Source organism: Lynx canadensis, chromosome D3 (genome assembly GCF_007474595.2).
Source record: "Lynx canadensis isolate LIC74 chromosome D3, mLynCan4.pri.v2, whole genome shotgun sequence".
Classification (NCBI taxonomy): domain Eukaryota; kingdom Metazoa; phylum Chordata; class Mammalia; order Carnivora; family Felidae; genus Lynx; species Lynx canadensis.
Genome location: NC_044314.2, coordinates 17,457,415 through 17,482,750, shown reverse-complemented (window position 1 = coordinate 17,482,750; position 25,336 = coordinate 17,457,415). Strand labels below are relative to the sequence as shown.

The window sequence follows — 25,336 nt, the reverse complement described above, 5'->3', positions numbered from 1 at the left end:
TAGCAGTTCAGATTCTTGAAGGGAAACCACCCAGAGATAATGCGTCTGTGCGAACAAGCACGAGTGGAATCGGCTCTGCGAATCAGCGATAGAGAAGAATAAAATCAGTGAAACTTAAGCTTACCGTAGAATCTACGACAGTGTCCTTTTACACCGTTCGGGGTCATTTGAATTCACCTGCATGAACGCTACATGTCTTAGTGAAAATGCAGAAGTATGCTTTTAAAAAGGACAGTAATTTTTTCTGGATGTGTTTTAAAGGGCCCCTGGATTTCTCTGTGTTGCCAAGGGCATGACACTGATAAGAATTCAGGGATGCCTGGTGTTGGGTTTATCTCTGTGACCCTGGTCATCTTAAGTCTCAATCTGCAGGGACGGCTTGGGAAGATAAAGCAAGCTTGAGTTTGAATGCTGGGTCTGTCGCTCCCTGGACGTGGCCCTGCTTATGGGCGACTGGAGCTACTTAACTTTTCTAAAGCACGCTTTTCTCATCTTCAACATAGGGCTAATAATGGTACCTACCTCAGGCTTTCTGGGATGACTAAATGAGCTAATGCATATGAAGTGCTGAGACCATTGCCTTAAAGTTTGTCTTTTCCTTCTCTCTCCCCTTTTTTCTTTAAAAAAAAAAAAAAAAAAAAAGTCTATTTACTGGCTCTGTTGAGCATTACCACCCCAGGTAATCAAACACTGTCCTGTCTGGTCCCACCCAGCGAGCACATGATGACAAATTCAGCATTTCTTGGGATACCATTTCACCTCGGAATATAAACCAAGCTTCTAAATTACATTTTATATGACAATGTCTCCCTGTATTTTCGTCCCTGGGACTTCTTGAATTGCAGCATAGCACGTTCCGTCCAGTAAAACTCGAAATGAAATAAATAAATGGTTAAGTTGCGGACTGTAGCTAATAATGATCTGTACCGTGGCCGAGGATTAAAGAGCCGTTACGTTTAACGATGACAGTTGCCTTCTAAATACTTACCTTTAATCAGATCACTCAAATGCTTGCATAAACTTTTGCTTCTCAACTATGGTGTGTGGATGTGTGCGTGCACAGGCATACACACGCATCCGTGTGTGCGAGAAGGTCGCGGAAAGCATGCGGTCGAACACAGTTTGGTCTAGGTCGAACAGCAGTTGTTCTGGAGTTCATGATTCTGCCTTATTAAAATCCTGACTTGAATTTCAAGTAAAAAGATTCCTTCCACACTAAGCCACTCATGCAGGAGAAGCAATTAGAGAAGGTGTCACCCCACAGTGCCTTTGTCCAGTGGCCAACTTGTGTCTGAAGTCCCCTTTGCAGGGAGAGGGACAGAGGCCAAGTCTGACTGAAATGGGTAACTGTGATAGATTTATTGGCTGCTATAGACACCAAGATATTTTTTTTTTTTAATCGACGATTCATAAAAAGAAATGCGACACGTCCTAATGAATCAAAAACCTTTTCCGGGACCTTTGTATGAATTGAATGTATTTTGGTTTCTTTTTGAAAACTGAACTCTGAAGCTGGTCTCCGTCACCGTGCCTTTGAAAGGCCCCCAATTATTTTCTGTGGGTGGTAGACCCCACTGAACCACACTTTGACAGCTTTACAGGTCTTGAAACAGATGTAATTAAGTTGTATTTCATAAACTGATAAGCAGCTGCCTTCCCTGCACTGGCCCCTTTTAGAGATAAATTGGGATTAGGGTAGTGGACACTTTAGAAGAGACTCTCGGAGGGCCTGGGTGGCTCCGTCAGTTGAGCGTCCCAACTCTTGATTTCGGCTCAGGTCACGATCTCACAGTTTGTGAGTTCAAGCCCCAGACGGGGCTCTGCACTGACAGCACGCGGCCTGCTTGGGATTCTCTCTCTTCCTCTCTCTCTGCCCCTCCCCTGCTCCTCCCCTGCTCTCAGGCACTCTTTCTTTTCTCTCTCTTCTCAAAATAAATAAACTTAAAATTTTTATCCAGCAGAAAATGAAAAGATACAAGAATTGGAGGTTTTACTTTGAATATAGGCAACCAAGGCTGGGTGACTTTCAGAATGTCCATACGTGTTGAGTGGGAATTCAGATCTTGGCTGTGCTATTTAGCACCTCTCTGATCTTGGGCAAATTTTGCTGAGCCTTCTTTTGCTTTAGTTTGTCATCTGTAAAATGGATGTTAGAAGGATGAAGGGAGACGAGTTGTGTGGAGCACTTAGAATGTGCTAATATGCTAATTGTTGACTTACAGCTGAAAATGAGCCGTGTCCTGCAGTTAGGAAGGTAGACTGCACCAGCTTACATAGAAGATTGTTCCTGCACTTTGTTCCCTTGAGAAATGTATCTCGGTTTAATCCTGCCTCCCATCTGTTGCTTTTGATACATCTCTCTTCTCCCCACAAAAGTTACTGCTTATCCTGACATTCGCTTCTCAGTGTCTATATTATCCCCACTTTGCAGATGAGGAAACAGAGGCTTGGATGAATGGGCTTTGATGAGTGAGGAGGTTAGGAATTACGTGGGAATGTAATTATATTTTGTGCCTTTTTTGTATAGACCTGTGTTCAGGTGAGGGTCGTGAACACATAAACCGACTCCCAAGGACAGTCTCCAATTTGTGACTCTTTCTGGTATTCTCTTTGGGGGAAGTACACCGTAGAATGACAATTTTCTTGTCAGGCACCTCCTTTATTAAATGTCTGCACAGTTATAGTAATAACGCATTGGATTATATCTATTCACATCCCTCCCCTTTGAGATGCCCAGAGGGGCAGGGACTTTGTTCCAGGTCAGAGAGAAAGCCCCAGAACAGTTCTGTCAGGGTTTCTGCTGTTGTTGGGGGGCAGGGTGGGGGGCGGTTGTGCATTGCAAGCTGAGATCTGAAAATCACAAAATTAAAACATGCCTACTATCACGAAACCATGGTTTTCCTTAGAGATTTTTGTGGGGAAAAAAATCATAACTCTTAAGCCACGGAAGTATCATGGAGTTGAATGCAGAATTCCCATGAACATTCAGGGTGACCAAAAATCTTGCCCTGGACCCGAACCCAGCTCTGGAGGTGACTCATCTCTGCTGTCAGTCACTTCCCCCCATGCCCTGCTTGCTGTTCCCTGCAGGTGACCTCCAAAGCTCACCGTTGTGCACTTGGGGGGGGGGTGACAACGTGATGATGTCAGTGAGGACTCATCACGTCCCTTTGTCGCCCCTGCTAGTGGGGAGTATTAGCTTAGGAGCTGGGTGTGAGAATGAAGTCCCGGGATTAGTGCCTCCTCAAGCCCGGGTCCTTCACAGACTGTTGGGTTTTGCTGTGTGGCCCTGGGATCCTGCCTGTGTTTGTTTTCTTCAGGATTATGGGGTTAATGCTCTGGACACCCAACGTGTACCTAAAGGGACTCTTTGCCAGTTGAATAGCCTCACAACAGATCAACTTTTTAGAATAACAAAGCGGGGGCCATTTCTAAGCTTGGACTAAGCTTATAGTCTTCTTTGTTCCTTCATCTTGGTCCTTAACATTGCATTTCATTTTCATGTGTTTATTTTTTTTAAGGGATAGTTAATTTTATAAGAGCTCACTCTGTTTTTAAAGCTCTTTCATCCATCTTTGCCCTCACAGGATAGAGCAGGGCTTCTCGAACTGCATGTGCTATAAACTCTTGGCAATTCAAGAAAAGGCTTTTGACCGGACACCAGACTGAGGAAACCACCGAGTTTCTGGAAAGAGCTGTTGGCTTTCCAGTTGGCCAGGATTGGCAGGGACCCCACTTCTCCCGTTTCTCAGCTCTCATTGTTTTAAATATTCACTAGTAGCAGAAGCCTCACAGCGTTTAGTAGTAACTTGCACAAGGCTTCCACATGCACTGACCTTTGAGGTGTGTAACCGTTGACGACATAGGAGGTGCAGGTGGTCACAGCCCCATTTTCCGAGTGAGGAACCTGGTCCCAGGGAAGGCTCAGTGCCCGAAGTCATCCGGCTAGTTCGTTCCTGAGCCAGGATGGCACCCGGCAGTCTTTCCCCCCCACACCTCTGAGGGCTCTTTGCCCTGGTACTCTTCAGAGCCACACCCGTAATAACTTAGAAGACCTCCTTCTAGACCGGGCACTTCTCAGAGGTAGCATTTGCCTCTTCTTTGAGTCAGTTGATGCGAGGCAGACTGTGCCACATGTGTGGGTTTCAGGGCCAGGACGAAGGTGGGGCCTTAGAGAGGCGTGAGGGCTCAGAATTGTAGTCCTACCATCACCCCCTGCTCCGGGGGCCTTGCTGGGCTCATCGTGGTTCCGGTGGGTTTCACGGGCCACATGGATTGGCATCTGCCTCTCGCACCGCCTGTGGGCACCCGAATGAGTGGTGGTCCCCTGTGATGCTTAGAAAGAGGCACGACTTCCCTCTCCTAGGTTTACCTTGTGTGTTAAGGCATCAGTAAAGACTTGGACTTGGGTGCCTCCAATGTTAGTTCCGTCTTATCTGAAGTATGCTCACGCTCTGTCTCCCGCGCTTCTGGGACCCCTGGCTTGGGCACCAGCTCCCTGTGCAACACAGCTCCTTGTTCCAGGAATGTTTTCGGCCCAGAGCTTCATTTCCTTCCTGATTGATAACTGCATAGTTTTTGCTGCTGTTTTTTTAAACGCAGCTCAGGCGGGGACTCAGCCTTCAGCCTCCGTTCCTCAGGATTTTCCTGGTACCCGCAGAGTGAACTATGTCACGCTCCCGGCGCATCCCATTAATTGGAAAATAGGCTAGTGCGTGTAGCTTTGCTTGCAGACCTCTCTTTAAAAAACCAACAAACAAAAATACTGCGGGAGGTGAAAGGGAAGCCAGTTGAAGGATAAGGACGTGATAACTTTCTTCGAAGAAGTGATCGAGCTGTCCCATTCCCCGTGTAGAGTGATTATCCCTTAGGAAACAACACAATATTGTGGAAACAGATCTACCACATTTGAGTCGTTCTAGTTCAAGTCTCAGCTTTGACACTTTCTAGCTAGAGAAAGTTCTAGTTACAGAAGCTCCCTGGCGCGTTAGGGGAGTTGAAAAATCGGCGGATTACCAGAACGTTCTTTCCAGAATTGTCCAAATATCTTTGGATGAACACCTTACAGAGCATGTAGGAGGAGGGAAGTGGAATTAGACAGTGGTTCTCAACTGGTCCTGTCCGCACCTCCACACACGTACATTTGACAGTGTTTGGAGACATCATCTGGTTGTCACAGCTGGGGCATGGGAGTTGCCACTACACGTTGTGGGTAAAAGCCAGAGGTGTTTCTAGAAACCCTACAGAACATAAAATAGCCTGTCAGACAAAGAATTATCTCGCCCCAAATGCCAGTGGTGATGAGATTGAGAAACCTTGAGTTACGAATAACATTTATTGAATCTAATTGTCCCCGCTTATATCCAGTGACTATGGAAAATGTCCCATTTCACAGATGAGAAGATTGACCTGTGGTGGTGATTTGGTTATGCAGTTAGCCTTTCTGCTGGTCTAGGTAGTGAGTGCTCCGTCATGGATGGTCAGAACCAAGCAGAGTGAGCGCCTGCTGGGGAGGGACAGATAGATCCACTAGTCTCAGATGTATGTTGCACTAAGTGACTTTTGAGGTCCCTCCTGAGAATCCCATTCTCTGATTTCTATTTTGAAATGGGATTCGTCTTTTTACGGCATTAGAGTGGCAAGCAGGTAGTTCGTGGCCATGACCAGTGAAATCCCTATGTTTTTGTACACCTGTGAGTCTTACTAATATCCCGGCACTGTCGGACCAGAAGGCTAAGTCTCTGGACAGGAGCAGCCAAAATGCCTCCCCCCCCCAACCCATCTCATCCACGTTCTAGGCCCACGGAGTTAATTTACCAACATACGTAAATGGGCCCAGCCGGTTGTCCTGTGGGAGGACTACAGAGGCACAAATGAGGGGAGAAGAGGAGGAGAGGCAGGGAGAACTATTTAAACTTTTAGAAAGATTGCAATTCGATGTCAGGTTTCTCATCAGCATAATTCTGCCAGTTTCGCAGGTAAGTGCAGTTTCTCTCGTGAACAAGGAAAACCTAGAACTTTACTCCGTGGCTGTCAACCCTGGCCACAGATGAGAGTAACCCGGAGAGCTTTTGAAGCACGCCTGTGTCTGAGCCCGTCTGCCAGAAATTTCATTATCTCGGGAGAGGCCTGGGTACCTGACTTGTTAGGGCTTGTCAGAAGATCCTAATGTCCACGAGGCCTGGAGAACCCCTGGTTAACTCCACACCTCAGTCCTGCCCATCGTGCTCAGAAAGACGTAACTCAGGTACCTGTTGACATTATTCTGTCTCCAGGAGACCGGAAGGAGGGCTTGTGTCCTCCGTGTCTTGCAGGGAGCGGAAGAGGGGACACACTCTGGTCTTGAAATCACACCTGCCAGAATCTTCAATTAACATAAGTTTCTCCTCATCCTTCAAATTTCGTGTTTTAAATTGGCCGGTAATTGTTTGCATAATTTTTTTGCAAAGCTTGGAAGTTTTCCTCTCCAGACTGTTTCTCACCGACACCATAGATAGAAAGGGGGCGATTTCCATTTTCAACTTTTCGTTTTTTGTTTTCACTTCCGTCGCCGTCTAAAAATCCTGTCTGTACCTTAGAGGAAGAAGCTTTAAATACTTAATGAGCTCTGAGGGAAACTTTTTAATAACAACCCAGTTAATGACCTGACACCTTATGATGGATTATGTGCCTTGAACTGTAGTCTCCAGACATTTTTGCTTAGTGAACCTTATGAAGAATTTTGAAGAACGGTGTCTCACACATTAAAAAAATTTTTTTTCTCATACATTTTTGACACCTGTAATTTATCAGTAGCTCAGTAAGTTATTAGTCCAGTAGCTGCAAAAGATATAATTTCTAGTGTGTTTAGTGCATGAAAAATTTGGATTTTTTTCATTTTGCAACTACAGACATGGTTCATTTTATGGAAAATATCTGCCACAAAATTAACGATCGTTCCTTATTATTTAATACAGTCAGCCATAGGAGGCTTATTTCCTATCACTAAAAATCTGACTTCATCTTAAAAATCAAATAAAAAGAAAATTGGGCAGATGGTAGATATGCGAGACACTGCCATTCGGTGTCTTGAAGGAGCCTGTCCCCCAGGCTGTGGTGAAAGAAGATGTGTCTCTCGTGTTCTGTCTTCTCTCTTTGCTCCCTCCGGGGCTGTACGTTTTCAAAGCCTCCCTTCATCCCGTGCTTTTTACACCCGGCCAAATGCGTGCTGGTAAGCTTCAGGAAGGGTGAGGAGTAAACCTTTCTTTGGAAAGCAGGGGAAGGGGAGCTGTGGTTTAGGTAAAAGCAGGTAGGGAAGGAGAGGCAGCAGCAGAAGACACTGTTTCTCGGGCAGATGGGGTTTAGGGAAGAGAACATATGGAATGATGTAGAACATGATTTCTTTAAAACCACCCGTGCCCAACTTCTCAGAAGGTCTTTGTGTATCCACAGAGGCGGGCACACTCCGGTTTGAGAGTCCCACTTTGAAAGATAGGAAGGGGGTGCTTCGTAAGAATAAAAATCACTCCGTTTCATTTCCTTTTCAAACTTACACTTTGCTCATTTCATTGTTTATTAGGATATAGATGAGGGGTGCCTGGCGGGCTCAGTCAGTGGATGACTCTTGATCTCGGGGTTGTGAGTTCACGCCCCACATTGAGTGTGGGGATTGATTGAAGATAAGATCTTTTAAAAAACGTGTAGATGAGAGAAGAACATAGGCAAGAATATGCACATGACAAATCCGAGATTATGTCCCGTAGGAGTTTGCAGGTCGCAAGAACTGAACCTGGCAGGTGTCACCCTGAGGAGATGCGGAGTTGAGGACACAGCATAGCAAACTGGGATTTCCTGAGGGGAAGTGAGGAGCCTGTGCAGGGTTTTCCTTAAGACCCTTGTACGTGAAGTTGTCCGCTCTGTACTGTGCTGGTGAGGCCATGGGCTCCGGAGCCAGACTGCTTGGGGTCACATTCTGGCTACTACTGACCAACTCAGTGACCTTGGGCAAGTTCCTCAACCTGCAGACAATAGTCTCTGGCCCATCATGGGAGAGCTACGCAGTAGCTTGTTACGCTTTGCAGTCTCGAAGCCCTTTACCAGACTATGGCTGGAGCTCCTCCCCCCGGCGAGCTTCACTGGAGTCCCCTGGCCCAAGATGTGATTGCGGCCAGAGTATGGCCAGTGCCGAAAAGAGAGTACTAAGCAGGATGGGCCTGGGATTGCCGAAGCTCAACTCCAGGCTGTCTTCATGGCACCTTTATGAACAGTCAGTGTCCTCGTGGAAACCTGTAGAACTCCAGTTCAGGATTGTCACTCGCTGAAATGCCAAGAACGAGACCACATTGAGTTCCATGTAACCTCGTCGTCTGCTTGAGTACCTTATCCCACACATGCAGAGCCATTGGCTGGCCAGGCAAGGGGACGACAGATGGACGACTGCTGGTTTCAGATGCTCTGAGATGTATGAGGAAGAGCATGCTAATGAACCCAACATTGAACTTGAGGTTACTTAGGTTCCCTTTTCCCCAATATCCCAACGACCCTGTTCTGGCTACTAAGGGCATCTGTCGTGAACTTCTGCAGGTGATTTATTAAGGTCTCTTCTTTGGTAGTTGAGTTCAGAGACAAACCGCAGAATCCAAAGATGTCTCTGCCTTATTTTTTTTCTCCTGTATACATATAATCTATTATTTAAATTGCTTGCAAAGAAATTTGATTTTAAAACTTCCTCAGAGAAGAAATGAGATACTAATCTTGAGGAAATTATTCTGAAATCTTAGGCAATTGAAACCTTAGGAAGTCGTAGGATAAAATCAAAAGCACAAAATTAAACAACATGGTGTCATTAAATGAACCCAGTGACACATTTTCCTTTTATTTATTTATTTTTAATATTTATTTCCGAGAGAGAGAGGGAGAGGGGGGCAGGGGTTGGGGGGAGAGTAGAGAGAGAGGGAGATACAGAATCCGAAGCGGGCTCCAGGCTGCGAACCGTAGGCATAGAGCCTGACGCCAGGCTTGAACCCACGAACCATGAGATCGTGACCTGAGCTGAAGTCGGATGCTTAACTGACTGAGCCAGCCAGGTGCCCCACACGTTTTCCTTTTAATTTCCTTTTAATTAACTTTGAAACGCAATCTCAGGTCAGTTTGCTTTGTAGGAAGGAGAATACGTATGAATGTTTACCTAATTTTTAGCAGATTATATTCATTAAAATGTTTTAGTTTATTCAGCAACTAACTTTTACCAGGAATGACCGTAATGCCTAATGTTTCTCTGCATTTGCATTATTTACAAAGATAAACTCTCCTTACGAGAAACTGTCAGGATCATTGGTGAGGCTGGGCAGCTCTGAAGCAGCTGTAAGGGATAATCGTGATGCCAGGCTGTGCCCCAGACTACGTAGGGTGACGGGCTGTGGCCTCTTCCCTCCCTGGAAGATTAGATGATTGTGGGTGATGGTCCGTCCTCCTAGGTGTACGTCACTAAGCTTGTCTGGATGAGGGGGAGGACCTCTCTTTGCAAACAGGAATGGAGAGGAGGTGAACATCAGGGTGGCACACGGTGCGGGTAGTGACCCTGCCCCCACGGGTGGCCCACTGCCTGAGATGGGACAGCAGCCTGGCCACACCTTCCCCTCACACCCCACCCCCCCGGGCCTTTTCCTCCACCATCTTGTGCACTTGCTTTGTGTCACTGTTAAGTCAATGACGTCTCTGTTCTTGTCGCTGCTGGGTTCACACTAACCCTGGCTCCCAAGTGCTCCTCTGGGCCCCATGGTAAGGACTTGGCATACACGATCTTGCCCGTTCCCTCATTCCACAGTGACCAGGAGAGTCCAGGAACAGGGCGCTTCTGAACTAACACTGAGCCTTCCCCTTACCTGCGTGGTTCAGACCCTCGCACCGCCTCATCCGGACAGCCTACCCTCTCTCTTCGGCATCTTCCCCTGCAGTCACTTCTTCCAGCTGTCAGGGGACCTTTCTAAGATGCAGTCCCTGCCAGTCGTTCCCTTCATAGTGGCCCCTGTTCTCTTTTCCTGCCATGTGCCCACATCCACAACGTTAGCCCGGTGCCTCTGGCTGCACGCCCTTCCCTCGCGACCCCCTTCCGTCCCCCCCTGGCCAACTCCTGCTTCGTGACCCTGCTCAAGTTCCTTTGTGCAGGTGTCCTTGCCCTTGACCCTTGGCAGATGGAATCCCTCCCTCTGTGCTGGGCCCGAGGCATCCCGTCCGTGCCTCTGATATGCAGCAGCAGCTGGGGTGCGTGGTGCCTTCCTCGTGGAGCTGCACAGACACTGGCCGCCCGTGGCTGCTGAGCAGCGGGGATGTGGATGGTCCACACCGCAGTGTGCTGCAGGCCAGGGATGGGCACCGATTTCAAAGACTTCGTGTAAAGGAGAACGTAAAATAGCTCAGTAACCATCTTTCTCTCGGTTACACGTTGAGATAACATCTTGGAGGAATGGGCTCAACTAAAATAAATTCTTGGAATTAATTTTATCTGTCTTCTACTTTTCACTGTGGCTATTAGAATTTTTCAAATTCTGTGGGTGCCTCGCATTCCGTTGCACAAGGCTGGTTAGTTTCTCTCACTAGGAAACCGGGGCACCTTGTCTCTGCACCTTTACAAGGTCCCATCTTGTGCGTCTCGTCCCCAGAGTTCTTTCCCAGTTTTTACACCCCTAGAGGTGATTGGGCCCTAAATTCAGATTATCAAGTGCTTGTACTACAACGAGCTGTGATTTCCGTGGCCCTCCTTTGACCTGTGCCCTGGACTATGGCTCTGTTTAGAGCAGGAAGAGGACTGAATGTTCTTGAACCACCTCCGCCCGCTGAGGAAAGAGGGGACACTAAGCACATCTCATCCCCTCCCGTGACGACTGGGTCCCCGCAGCAGCTGGGACTCCCTCTGAGCCCACACGTGAGTGCCTTCTCGCAGCTCGGTGTGTACTTTTCGGCCTCTCCTGGATTGAAGCCACGCCGCTCTTGCGAGGCCGGCTTGAGTCTTTGCCAGTACGGTGGTTCTTTGCTCTGTTTACCCCTTCTGGTTTGCAGTCTGAGCTTTGAGCAGAGCGTCCTTTAAAATAAATACTCTTCACGATAGCACATTCATCCGCCGTGATTAAATTCTGCCCGCCTTCCCAGTGTGGTTTTCTAGGAGCCTGCAAAGGTCCCGTGGGCCTGCTCTGACATCTCGTTGACACGGAAGGCTCGTTTGTTTTTGTAAATAAGAGCTGGCGTCTCCAGGACCTACCTTGCCCTGTTTTCATGAATGGGAAGTCTTGTCCCTCAGCTTAGAAAACTAAAATGGCAGAGGGGCGGGCAGCGTGAACGTGACGTGTGTCTTTCTGAGCAACTATCCAGTTGTGTTTGCTTTTACGTTCTGGTGCCCCCCAGTGAATTTTGGCAAGCACGTGTGCATTCAGAGGGCATTTCATTGTTGCACCTTTTTATTTCTAGTAGAATGCCAGTTGACTCGTGGATTAAGGCAACTTCGGTGACCTATTTTAAGGCAAGTCACCTCGAAAGCCAGAGGCCACCAGGTGGTGACACATCGGATTCTGTAGCGCGTGGTGTGGGTGGAGGCCAGACTCACTGGGTCTTTGCGAGCCCCAGCCGCGCCGTCCGCGTGGCGGAGGCTGATGTCTGGGACAAGCGCAAGGAGAAACAGGACAGTCCTTCCTTCCGTGCGGCGACAAAGCCAGCCTCATGCTTTAGTGAGGAGTGAGACAGCACCTACAACTAAATGCAAATTGACATTCAGGTGACTCTCCCGGACACTAACTGTTGAGGAGTTAGGGTATTTGTAACCCTTTGTCTAAAAGCTTCTGTAGGGGCGCCTGGGTGGCTCAGTCGGTTAAGCGTCCGACTTCGGCTCAGGTCGTGATCTCGCGGTCCGTGAGTTTGAGCCCCGCGTCGGGCTCTGTGCTGACCGCTCAGAGCCCGGAGCCTGTTTCAGATTCTGTGTCTCCCTCTCTCTGACCCTACCCCGTTCATGCTCTGTCTCTCTCTGTCTCAAACATAAATAAACACTAAAAAAATAAAAGCTTCTGTAAAAGGCTCTCAAGCCGTTCATTATTTAGATTATTCAGAGTGCGTACCTCTCAAAAAATAGAACCTGTTGCCCCCATCAACTCGGTCCTGGTGCTGGAGCGTGGGCTTTGGGAGGAAGCAGACGGGGAAGTCACATTTCATGGGTTAGCGGGAAAGCGAATGGGTTTTGTTTTTGTTTTTGACTTAGTGTTGTGAGGTTTACCTTCAACTTGTAAGAGACACAGAACTAGTCACGCTATAGCTTTACTCTTAAATTCTTTTTCTGTAGCTTATATTCTGATTCCTCAATACGTTTCTTCCGTGTGGCTTGAGAAATTCTAACTACGGTCTTCCTGGAAGTCACTACTTAATAATTTCTAGGATAAAACCCCAGGCAGTTGGTAGCACTGGATGGTTTCCACTTAATGTGGTTGAGTGGCTTTTAAACCTGGGATGGCAAACACACAAAAGGAAATTAATTTCACATCACAGCTTAGTACACATTCTTTCATGTGTGTTAACAGAACCCATTGTCTTGAAACTGTATGTACATTTCATGCGAGGCACTGATATTTTCTATCTCCTATTTAATTTTTTTTTTTTTTTTTTTTGAGAGTAAGCGAGCGAGCGTGTGTGTGACAGTGTGGACAAGGGGCAGAGGGAGAGAGAGAATCCTGAGCAGCCTCCATGCCAAGTGCAGAGCCTGACATGGGGCTCGATCTCACAACCCTGGGATCATGACCTGAGCCAAAATCAAGAATCAGACACTTAACCAACGGGGCCACCCAGGCGCCCCTTACTATATTTATTTTTTAAAAAGTGCTTCTCATGAGCTGCCAGCAGGGTTGCAATTCATGTTTAAAAATGACTGTCCTGAGGCGCTTGGGTGGCTCAGTCAAGTTAAGCCTCGGACTTCGGCTCAGGTCATGATATCAGTTCATGGGTCCCAGCCTCACGTTGGGCTCTGTGCTGACAGCTCAGAGCCTGGAGCCTGCTTCAGATTCTGTTTCTCCCCCATTCTCTCTGCCCCTTCCCTGCTCATGTTCTGTCTCTCTCAAAAATAAATGAATAAACATTTTTTTTTAAGTTTTAATAAAATATTTAAATGGGGATAGTTATTTTAAAGGGGAGAGGGGCAGTCTTCAGTATACTGTGATCACCATTTAGAGAGCAAGCTCTAAGACCGTGTCAGGTGTATGTATTTGACTTCTCCAGTAATGGAATATGGATTTTTGCTTCACCTTCTATTGACACATTTCAGGGGCTCCATTTTGCTTTGTCATTAGGTTGGAAAATATTTGGTGGCTTGTCAGAAGGGAGCATTTATAATTGTGTTACTGACTTGCACATTTGCAGCCTCTAGAACAGGACAGGTAATTAAGGTTGAAACTGACAGCATTTACCACTTACAAACAAGCACAAGAAACGCCAGCGTGAGCTGAAATCAGTTTGGTTTTCATAGGCTCATCGTCAGCATGATGCTTGATGGAAATAATTGTGTCATAGAAGTTGCCAAAAATTGATTTGATTATTGTATTTTCACAACGCTGGTGTAAGGTGGCCTCGGCAACGTCCGGATGTCGCGGTGGCCTCAGACATGGTCTCTCCGGGGCCCGTGGGTGGGGATCCTGCCACAACAGCACAGTCTGGCGTCCTTGAGACAGTCCCCTTCGCAGGCATGTAGGCCACTGATGGGCTCTCCGATCCCCGACTAGATCCCTCCTGTGGAACTGAAGGTGTGTCTTAAAGTTGGTATGTTCTCATTAGCCTACATGTTTTACATCTCCTGAAGCTTCTATAGTTCTGGCGACGGTGGGCTGGGTTTCCAAACCCATCACGTTCCATTGACTGGTGAAACATTTAAGCCACTTTCTCCGTACCATGTGCTGTCCCGTACTCGATCCCTATTTTATCTAAAATGTGAGAGCGCCTGGGTGGCTCGGTCGGTTGAGCGTCCATCTCCGGCTCAGGTCACGATCTCGCGGTCCGTGAGTTCGAGCCCCGCGTTGGGCTCTGTGCTGACAGCTCGGAGCCTGGAGCCTGCTTCGGTTTCTGTGGCTCCCTCTCTCTGGCCCTCCCCCACTCATGCTCTGTCTCTCTCTGTCAAAAGTAAATAAACATTAAAAAATAAAATAAAATAAAATGTGGTCTGACCACAGTCACCCTTGATGTAAACCAGAAAGAGCCTTCCGTTTGCTCTGTTCGTGAAGTTGCTTCATCTTTGGCTATTTTAGAAATTGTGTACTGTGTCAAGTGCGAAAACCTGGGAAGGTACAAGCAAAGCTGCTGACTTTGACAGCGAGTGCCCCGGGGATTCTGTCACCTGCTCCATTTGTGGGAAGCAGCAGCAGAGTCTGAACAGGAGGTATTGGCCAAGAGAACGCCCCAGATGGGCATTTTAATAGAGCCCCACCAAGTCTCCTCAAACTGCTATCATGAGAATCTCTTCCCACCCACACCGTATTGAGCTGCTGTCCCCGGGAGAAGCACGGAGCTGGCGTACCGCTTTGCTTTCCCGACAGTTAGTGAGACGCAGGACAGGCTATTAGTTTGGAGCCCAGACTCCGACACGAAGTGGCCCGAGTGTAGCGCCTGCCTCACTACTATAGCCCTGAGCGGCAGGTGCCTGGGCAAAGCTGCATGCACTTGACCGGTTTACAACTCCGATAACATCTCCCCAGCAAAGCAGCATGGGCACGTCGGTGTTTTTGCGACTTGTTATTAAGATGCACTTAGGTGAACGATTGATGCGTCGCTTTTCAGAGATAGGAGGGCATCAAGCCCCTTCAAGGGAGCCTGTCTTCCTCTGATGTTTGTATCCCCTGGCCTTTTCCTTCACGGGTAGCAGGAGGGGACAGGGGGCAAGTGGCAACACCACACTATTCACGTTAGGTAGACGAACAGTTTATGGTCAGTAGTCAACACGCTTCTGGTTTTTGTTAACATTCACACTAGCTTTATAATTAAATTCGTCAGATGGAGAGCAAGAACACTCCCCATCACTTTGGGCAGCAAAGATGTCTGCCTTTTCTGGACCTTCTGCCGATGGCTACTTTTGTTGAGATCCACAGCATTAATTGGCACCTGTAACTTTGTGCTAGATGAGGTGTTTTCATGCTGGGTTGTAGCCAAAGTAGCCAAGATTAAAAAAAAAAAAAAGTACAGAAGAATCGCATCATGAGGACTGGGGCTAGTCTCCTGCTTTACGTACACCTGGCCAGTGGTGACTTTGATTTTTTTGCTGTGCATCGTCTAGAGGAGACGGATAGCTATCTTAGTTAATCAAATTTTTTTAAATGACCTAGAAGGAAATCCTGAGCTTGGAGCAAATCATTTCAGTAAATCTCATTCATGGTTACCAACTGCTTCTTTTCAAATGCAAGAAGAGAAGTTTTCCAAGTACGTTTAAAAAGTAGTTTCTGGGCGCCTGGGTGACTTTGAGCGTCCGACTTTCCCTCGGGTCATGATCTCATGGATTGTGGGTTTGAGCCCCATGTCGGGCTCTGTGCTGACAGCTTAGAGTTTGGAGCCTGCTTTGGATTCTGTGTCTCTCTCTCTTTCTCTCTCTGCCCTTGCCCCGCTCATGCTCTGACTCTGTCTCTCTCCCTTTCTCAAGAGTAAGTAAACATTTAAAAAAAAAAAAAAAAAAAAGGTTCTGTGAATTAGAAAATTCCTCGGTAAACCAGCAAGGAGTGAAAACAAGAAGCCAGGATTTGGGGTTAGGAGGTCTGGGTTCTCTCTTGGGCTTTTCCTCAGGCTAGCAGTGGGACGGGTCGGATTTCACCTGAAGAACTTTCCAGCTTTTAGGCATTTTGAATATGGTAAGAAGCTGCGTGTGTTTATAAGAGGGTAACAGACTTTACGCCAGGGTCACCTAAATGTCCGAAGCCATGACACAAGCACCTTTACAGGACGTAGTGTCAGCGAGACCTGTTGAACACCCTGTGGTCCAGGCCAGTGTCCCCTGGACCTGAGTTAGGACTTCCCGGGTCTGAAAGGGGGTTCGTGAGCTCCTCCAAATGAATTTCATGTAGGTCTCACGTCAGAAAGATGAATGCTGTGTGGTAGGACAGAGACAGGAAGAAGTACGGTGTGTCCCGAAATTAACCAGCAAACTCAATCCATGAACTTGGATTCCAGAGTAGTGTACTTATAAGAGTGCAAGTTTGAGGCCGTTTTTTAATGAGAAGTAATTTGTAAGATTTATTAATCATTAGACTTTTACTCTCTCCCTGGACTCTCAGCTCTCAGGAAGCTCTTTGTAGCACTTAAATATTTGTTAGAATGTTCCCAAGATGTCACTACTGTCTCCTGTGTGAACTGGGCCAGCTGTGCCCCCAAACCCTCTGTGGTCCCGCGTGTCCCTTCCCGTACTGATCACATGCTCCCCAGTTCCAAGAGCCGATTTGTTTCCATTCTGGGGGGTCACGGACACCCTGCAGGGGCTCGGGCAGCTCAGGTTCTGGTGGACCACGCCCTGGGCTCCTCCCCGTCTCCCAGGCGACATCTGTCTGCCACTCATCAGGGCCTTCTGCCTTGCACGCATCCGCACGGACGCTGCACTCCAGTGTCAGGCCCTGGCCCTTTCTATTTATAAAGAACCTTTTTTTTTTTTTTTTTTTTTTTTTTTTTTTTTTTAACTGAAGCATCGTTGGCACGCAGCGTTACGTTAGTTTCAGGTCTGCGACATGGTGATGACACCGTGCCTCACTCATGCAGGGCTCACAAGTGTGGCTACCCTCTGTCGCCCTACAACGCTGTTACGGTGCCACGACTATATGCTGTACGTTTCATCCCATGACTTATACAGAATCATTATGTTAAGGAAACATTAAATATTTTATTTTTTTTTTATTTTTTTTAATGTTTTATGTATTTTTGAGGCACAGAGAGACAGAGCATGAGCAGGGGAGGGGCAGAGAGAGAGGGAGACACAGAATCCAAAGCAGGCTCCAGGCTCCGAGGTCTCAGCACAGAGCCCGATGTGGGGCTCGAACTCACGGACTGTGAGATCATGACCTGAGCCGAAGTCGGACGCTGAACCGACCGAGCCACCCAGGCGCCCCACATATTAAATATTTTAAAGAATACCGACGCTCAGTGGATAGATGGGGACATTAACTCTTTGCTCTCTTCTCCACAGACCCGAGACGACTTCCTGGGACAGGTGGACATACCCCTGAATCATCTCCCGGTAAGGACCATTTCCTGCTTCATGTTGCATGCCGTGAGCAGCGCTTTTCATTGTTTCCGGTTGGGTGTATTTCAGAGCAGTATTTCCTCAAGGCAGTGGAGCAGGCTGACACGAAGGGCATGTACTCTGACCCTGGCCCTTTCTAGAAAGCAGTCTCTTCAGGGGGATGGCAGAGAGCTTAACTGTGAAAATCGGGCGTATCTGAGTCATCCAAGTATGCCTGTCTGCATCACCAGCCTCTTTCTCTTCTGGGCTTCCTTTGTCACATCATGGAAAACAGCTCCCTTTCTCCGTCCAACCCTCGCCCTTGTCACCGGAATGTTTTTGCTTGCAAATCCACCCTTTGGGGCCACTCAGACATTTGTTGTCTTTGTGTAGAATTACACGTGCTCTTTCTCCTGGGCTACATCCATACAAGCTAGCACTTCCCAGATTGGGGTGTGTGGCTTTTCTCAGGCAGCAGGAAGACCAGAGAAAAGAAGCTGTTGGTTCTGGGCGAACTTGTCAGCTGGCGTCACCCACCGCAGCCTTAGAAACTGTACTGAGCCTGTGTGATGTTGTTGCCGTTTCTCTCTGCTCAGATGAGTAGCAGAACAGTTGGAGTTTGTGACTGATGACTGGGGGTAACAGTGTCTTCTGTGTGCTCAGAGGCGATGTAGGTAGCCTGGGGAGACTTAACCTGGAGGCCTTGGGGAAAGGCAGGTTGGCTTGAATTTCAGCTACGGTTTTCCAGATTGTTCCGTCCCCACCCCTCCTGCTCCTTCTTCCATAGGGCAGCACAAAGTGACTCAAATAGTATCTAAGAGAGGGTAAGTCAAATGTTTCTGCCTTCCAAGGCCATTTTGTTAATTTTGTTAGTTTTTTTAAAATGTTTACTTTTGAGAGAGAGAGAGTACAAGCAGGGGAGGGGCAGAGAGAGGGGGAGAGGGACAGAATCCAAAGCGGGCTCCAGGCCCTGAGCTGTCAGCACAGAGCCCGACACGGGGCTTGAACCCACCAACTGAGAGATCATGATCTGAGCCGAAATCAGAGGCTTAACCAACAGAGCCACCCAGGCTCCCCCTTGTTAATTTTTTTAAATACTTTGTGAGCAAATAGCATCAACAGTCTATAAACCAAAGTGACTTAAACTGCCTAGTGCAAGTCTGCTGCATTGAAATGGTGGCTGTTACCATATGTTAAATACCAAGAAAGACTGTGTCTTACCCAGGAAGCTCTGAAGAGATGTTGTGAAAGGATTGTGATAGCAAGCAATTTATTCTTACTGACTCAGGGGAGCTATTGAGGAAGGAAGTTTCGAGCACTTTCCCTTCCCAAAGACTGGAAGGAAAAGTGATGTCATGAAAACATTATTCTGTATAAAAACCTGAAGCTCCCAGGTACTTGCAGAGGGCGCATGGGTTGCACGGGACCGACTACGTAAGCCTTCGCCAACCTGGTTGCCCTTTCAGAGTCACATGGGGAGGGTGTGGAGGTCTCCACGTTTGCACGGAAAGACTCTTCACGTGTTCCTGCATCCGTTGGCCTTCTGTCTGTGCTCTTCTGGTTGAAGCCATCCGCTGACGTTTTCAGGCGGTATTTTGTTGGTTGGCCAGTTCTTTCATGGTTATCCCTAACCACCCTTGTCCCTGACAGAAGAACCACATCTCTGTCGAGGCAGATGAGGTGCTAACACTCTTGAAGAGGTGTGAGTGGAATGTTTTAAACAACCTGCTCCAACAGTCCCCCGTTTGAGTGATTGAGTGCTCATTGGTTTGGAAAGGTTGGGTGGGGCTCGGAATGGAACAGCGTTCCTCAGTAGAGGGAATTAGCTTAGCTCTGGGTTTGGGTGGAGGCAAGAGTGAGCTTCGAAAGGACGAGCTGGTGCCAGGGCTGGAGGCTGGAATAGAAACCAGCTGACGAAAGAAGGTAGACAGCGAATGCCTGGAGGACACTGAGAACTTGTGTGTGACCCGAGCCAGGTGAGCAGTGGAGCTGCCCAGTTTTGCACCTGCCCCACGATTGGCTTATGCTGGAGTGCAGCAGTCTTCGTCCTTAACGATGGACGACTAGGTTCATGGAGCCAGCTGCAGTCTGGGAAATGGGCCACAGAGGAAGCCAAGGAGAGGCATGGCGGTGCATTCTTCACCTTCTAAGTGGTGGTAGAAACCAAGTAGCGTATTCTGAATGGACACGGCCTTCAGGCTCAGGGTTTGAGGTGCTATCGTGGGTGCGTTTGACCCTACGTGTAGGGCACTCGTGGGAAAGTTGCACGGTGTCGTTTTGTTTTATAGAACACAAGCGTGGGTGTGATAAATGGACATTAGCATTTGGACGTATTTTGCGGAGTCAGTAACGGTTGCTCCTTTCTTGATAGCTCCGTGCCCCTTGTCAAGGCAGGTTATATATATGGCCGGTAGAGTCAATATTTGTCAAAATCAAAAAATCTTAGATAAAATAGGAAAATGGTGTCATCAGTGATGAGAGAAGATAATGGAGAGCAGTAATGTGGTGGGACATTTGCCGTTGCTAACCCACGCAGGCCCTTTCGAGGTTGAAGGTATCTGATTGGATGTTTGGTTATTAATTTTATGCAGGCCCATTAGCCGATAGAGAATGTATCCTTCAACAGCTGTTTGCTGATGGATATGATGCTAATCTCTGAGGAAGAATCCGGCGAAGCAGCTTTCTTCCGCGTGTAGCCTAGCATTGTCACCTGTTACAGTAGCCACGTGGTAGTTGAGCTTTTGAATGGTGGCCGATGTGACTAAGGAGCCGAATTTAGAATGTTCTTTCACGTTCTTTCATGTTAATGAATTAAAATTGAAAAAGCCTCATGTGGCAAGTGGCACCATATTGGGGGCACATGTGAAGGTGAGACAGTGTTCCCTGGCTTGGGTAAAAAATAATTTATGATTCCAGATTCCCATTGCCTCAGATACTAATTCTGGCTATTAGAGGGATTCCTAAACCCCCACCAGATTTAGTTAGTGATTTTTCATTCAGCCATCTCCCCCTACCTGAGGCATGCATCTGTGTTCTATGCATCTGATACACCAAGATCATTTAATTTAGGTAATAAGAAAAAGCCCAAATGTTTAAAATCCTAGAAATTGAAGAGAGTGTTTGTTTTTTAAATCTATATTAGCAGAATACCTAATAGCATATATCTTCATGCTGATATATATGTATATCTCATGTATATAGATAATTATCACACACACATGCCCATTTGTTTATTTTAAGGCATTTTATTTTATTTTATTTTATTTTATTTTTGTTTAATGTTTATTTTTGAGAGAGCGAGCATGAGTGGGGGAAGGGCAGAGAAGGAGAGAGACCCAGAATCCGAAGCAGGCTCCAGGCTCTGAGCTGTCAGCACAGAATCCATTTCAGGGCTCGAATCCACGAACAGAGAGATTGTGACCTGAGCCAAAGTCGGACACTTAACCCTCTGAGCCACCCAAGAGACTCCTATTTTAGGGCGTTTTAAACAAGAGTGAGGCTTTATCTTATTGCCTCAAGATATCACGAACCTTTATTCCTTAAAAAAAAAAAAAAATCTGTCTTGATTATGGTCTAAGAAATTATTGCCTTAATTTTTGAATGAAGCTCTTTTCTAAATCAGGAGCTTCATGGAGAAGATCCCAGACAGCAGAACCAAACTTAGTATAATCTCTCATGATGGTTAACAAATGATTTTTGATCATTTAAATCCTGTTTCACGTATGTTTGAACAATAAATATTTTAGACCCATTAATTGATTTTTGCTAAAGAACCTTCTTCCCTTGCCGAATGAAATTCTAGAGGCATGTTGGGTTCATTACCAGTGGATATTGGGATTTGCAGTGTAAAATCGTGCTTTCAGGATCTCAGGAGTGGCTTACCTAAGTCGTCCTCACCTGCAGCTGTAAATGCTCAGACCCCAGGAAGACTGGAGGGTCAGAGCAACCCTACCTCTCAGCGGACAGGTTTAGGAACCCACCCTTCCAGGGGTGCACGGCGTAACTGACAAGCACCTTGGCATCTCGGATCTGGCACGTGTGGGCCCTGCTGGGCCCCGTGGGCTGTGGCGAGGGGCTGAGTTGGAGCTCCGCCAGGGTGACAAACGAAGGAGGCAGTCGGAACAGAGGCAGGGTGGGGAGGGTTGTGTGAGGCCAGGTGCCCTGCGCGTCAGAGTCGCTACCTCGCTTATCCAGCACAGTGGCCAGAGGAGGCCAGTGTCCGCTCCGTCATTGTCCCCTCAACAGGAAAGAGTGAGGAGTAGTCATGTGAAAGAAAACAGGCTTCTTCTCCCCGTTCTGATGATGGGTGCCTCCGTGCTTCACACTCCTCAAATGCTTCCAGAAGAAAGCAAGTCAGTTGAGACTTGTGATGCACTTTCATCCTCGGCCCTCAGAGTCCAAGGTCGTGGGAGTTCAGGACGGTAGGGCCCTCTACTTCCTTTGTTCCCATTCCGGATTTGCCACTCACCTTTAATATTTCTTGTCCTCCTTATTTATTTTTGAGAACAGGAGTGCGGGCAGGAAGGAGAGGAAGCAGGGGAGAATAAACAAGGTTGGTAGTCCCGCCTTGTGTGCAGATCCGAGAATTAAGAAAACATAAATCCGTATTCACAGAAGTGTCCAAAGGTCAGGCTTTAAAAGAGCTCTCCAGAACCGTTGACTTGGACGTGGGAGACAGGCCGGTCGCCTTGACAGCCTTAATGAGTTAGTAATCTTTCCCGGTCCTCTGTGTTGTCACCTGTAGAAGGAGGGCATGCGCACGGGTGACCCCAGGTTTCTATCCAGCTCCGTGAGACCACGTCATCGCAGCTGCTCCGCGGCTCACTCAGCAGAGGTGCGGGCGACCTCGATAACTGTGTGTCACCTGGTGGGCTGGGGTGGTGGGGCTCGCTGGAGGTGCGTGGGGTTGGTGACACACTGCAGTTGAGGGAGGTCATTGTTGTCCTACCTGCCTGACATCTGTCCTCCCGGTGAGACAAAGCCGCCCTTTGTCCTGCTCTGGTAGGGGGGGCACCAGCAGTAAATTTAACTGTAATTCTGCTTTTCTTGCCAATTTTTCTTGAGCTACCGTTTTTGTATCTGTTTGTTAAAGCCAGTGGATAGTTGTTTAAAAGTTCATGACTTCTAAAAAAAATTTTTTTTTGGCATGTATTTATTCTTGAGAGACAGCATGAGCAGGGGAGGAGCAGAGAGAGAGGGAGGCACAGAATCGGAAGCAGGCTCCAGGCTCCGAGCTGTCAGCACAGAGCCTGATGCGGGGCTCGAACTCACAAACCGTGAGATCGTGACCTGAGCCGAAGTCCTCGGACTCTCAACTGACTGAGCCACCCGGGCGCCCCAAAAGTTCATGACTTTTAGGTTCAAGTTTTAGGACTTCAAATTTTATGACTTGCCTTTACTAATTATTGAGAGGCCAGCCATCTCCAAGACTTGTAGTAACAACAGAGGGACATTTTCTGGCAGCTGTTTGCCTGTTACGCCTGTGAAATTTTTCTTGACTCGTCTTTCAGTTGTATCTCCCCTGCCCTTTGAGCCCCAAGCCCACACATCCCCTTCAGCTACACAATCTCTGTATCCATGGGAAACACACTGGGGTAGAGAGAGCTATTTTAAAAGCATGAATTTCTCCTATTATAGTCAAGTGCTGCTCTAGGCAATCACGGTAACTTTTGAATTTCCGTTTCTCTAGAGCGAAGCATTTTTCAGGGTGGTGGTATTGTTTTTGGTGCCGCAGCGGTACCTGAAGGTAACTCAGATGATAAGTTTTTGTATTTTTGGCTTTTATATATTTTATATTTATGGCTGGTAGAAGGGTAGTGATTCCCGCTCACATGCATAGAATTCAGCGTCCTAGAGCTTAGAGGGGCTTCAGAGACCATTTTGTCTACTCCCTATATTTTACAGATGAGGGCATCTGAGCCCAGACAGGGAGGTAACTTGCCCAGTGATCACTAGGCTGGAGGCAGTGCTGGACCAGACTCTGGGTCTCCGGTATTGATGTGCGATGTGCTCAGGGGCCCGGGCGGGCGTTTGCAGGGGGCTCAGTCTAAGGCTTGGGTGCTCTTGGTGGTCACGTACAGATTTTGAGCCTAGGGTTTCGGCAAGGCTGTTTGCTTCCGTTTGCTCACAAAGCTGTTTCTCTCGCTGTATGTCTTAGTAACTACAGTTCTCCTGAAAGCAGTTACTCTTTTTAAGATGAGAGTGCTGTGTATCCAAAAGATTTTCTTTGGGATGTTCAGTGCCCCCAGAACAGGCGGCAGTGGTGTCCACTTTGGCTAGTGATGCTGTCAGCATCAGCCCGTTTGAGATGCCGTTCTCCCAGTGCTGTCCTGGGGGTCTCCACTGGGCTTTTTTTCCAGCAAATAGGATCAGGTAGGACCCTGTGTAATGCCAAGAAGAATCCTGTCCCTGTCTACAAGATCACCATCTTGTTCGCATGCAAGGATTTCCACGGAGGTGAATTTCCATTTTTTATGCACTTGGCCACACAGCTGTGTCAGTAAGGAAGCCAGGACACAGACCTAGGAGGCCTGCCTCTCAATCTGTGTGGTGGTTGTCATTTAAACCACACAGTGCATGGGTGGGTCCATTATCAAAGGAGTCCTCTAGGCTCTGTGGTTTCCTCTGTTCACTCTCTTGCGTTTTCTGCATCCCTTCGACTCCTCATGCCTGCTAAGCATCCCGTGGTTTTGCCCATGCCGAATTCCTCGGTTTGAACCACCCTTCCCCCCGATTCCCCACCTGTCCACACTTGCCCATTCATCTCAAATTTGGATACCATATCCGCAAACCACGTCGATCCCCAAGTGAGAATCAGTCGCTTTTGGGGGGGGAATGTGATCTCCACATGTCCGTGAATTTGTTCTACCTTAGGTTCAAGTTACCGGTTGATACCGTGGCCCCTGCAATACATCCTTGTAACTCTAAGGGAAGGTGCCATGTTGTAGCCGCACATCTTCCACGTGGGTTTTGTTCTAAAACTCTTTGTGGTTGAATAAATGAGAAAAGGAAGAAATGGAATAATATTCTTAATTAATAAATTTTCCATGATAAGTGGTATGTATACATTTGGAAACATCTTTTTTTTAGAAAATGTTTCCAAAATGCCTAACTGTGTTTGCCTTAAAGAGGACAGTCTAGAGAGAATATAATTGACTTCCTTCAGCAATGGTGGAATTTTCATGGCTTCAGTAGTTCATGGTAGATGAGACGAATTAATCAGCTGCTTGTACAAGTGCCTGCTTTGAGCCAGGCAATGTTCTTGGCACCAAGAATTTAATGGTGAGCAAATCCAAGCGTCTCGTCTCATGAGCTTAATTCTAGAAGTGGTGGATGACAAATTAGTAAGCAAGTAAATGACCAAGATAACGTCCGATAGTGAAAAGGGGGACGATAAAGCAGCATACTGTGATAGAGGGTGGTAAGGGGGGGCTCATGTCGTACGGATGATACAGCGTCTGAGAGCGTGACCTGGGATCTCACACCTGGGTTCAGAGTGGAGCCAGCCGTGGCTGTTTGGAACCAGAGCTGTTTAGCAGAAGGACCTGCTGGGGCAGGATTGGATGTGATGTGCACCAGGACAGATGAGGCCAGGACAGAGAGACTGGCTCACAGTGAGGTAATGGGTAGTTAGGAGGCAGGGCATGTTTAATCTTGTACGCCCGTAGGAAAGCATTTTCAGTTTATTATAAGCAGAGTAGGAAGCCAGTGGAGTTTCAAGCCGGATGACGTAAAACCTGGGACGTTTCAAGTATCGACGCACACACAACCCTCCAATATAGTACGTCAGTACATCTTAGTATGGCGGTTTGTCTCCCTTGCCACCAAAGTCAGTGTTTTACATGGTTTTTAATTAAAGGGCCTGGATATTTGGGATTTTTACTACATAAAGTGTTTAAAAATTAATGAAATAGTAACATTTTTCCAACTTTCTACTTGCTTTGACCAGCTAACCCTGCACAATAAAATGAGTACGGATTTCTTTTAAAAATAGCACAGTTACACTCCTAGCTTCATGGACGAGGCACCAGCAAGAGGCTGATTGATGGCGCTACCTGGAATGGTCTCTGTGGAGGAGATAATCTTTCAGTTATCTTGGGCTGATGACATGATATTTTCATGTTAAAAATAAAGTAAAATTGC

At 47.3% G+C, this 25,336-nt stretch overlaps 1 protein-coding gene across 1 annotated transcript in view; it reads left to right on the top strand.

Annotated features, from left to right (window-relative positions):
* The window catches only part of NEDD4L (NEDD4 like E3 ubiquitin protein ligase), a 344,746-nt gene that overhangs the window by 243,229 nt on the left and 76,181 nt on the right, over positions 1–25,336 (top strand). Inside the window, 1 exon segment of the mRNA XM_030335978.1 lies at positions 17,159–17,209. Within this exon segment, the coding sequence (XP_030191838.1) occupies positions 17,159–17,209 (51 nt within the window).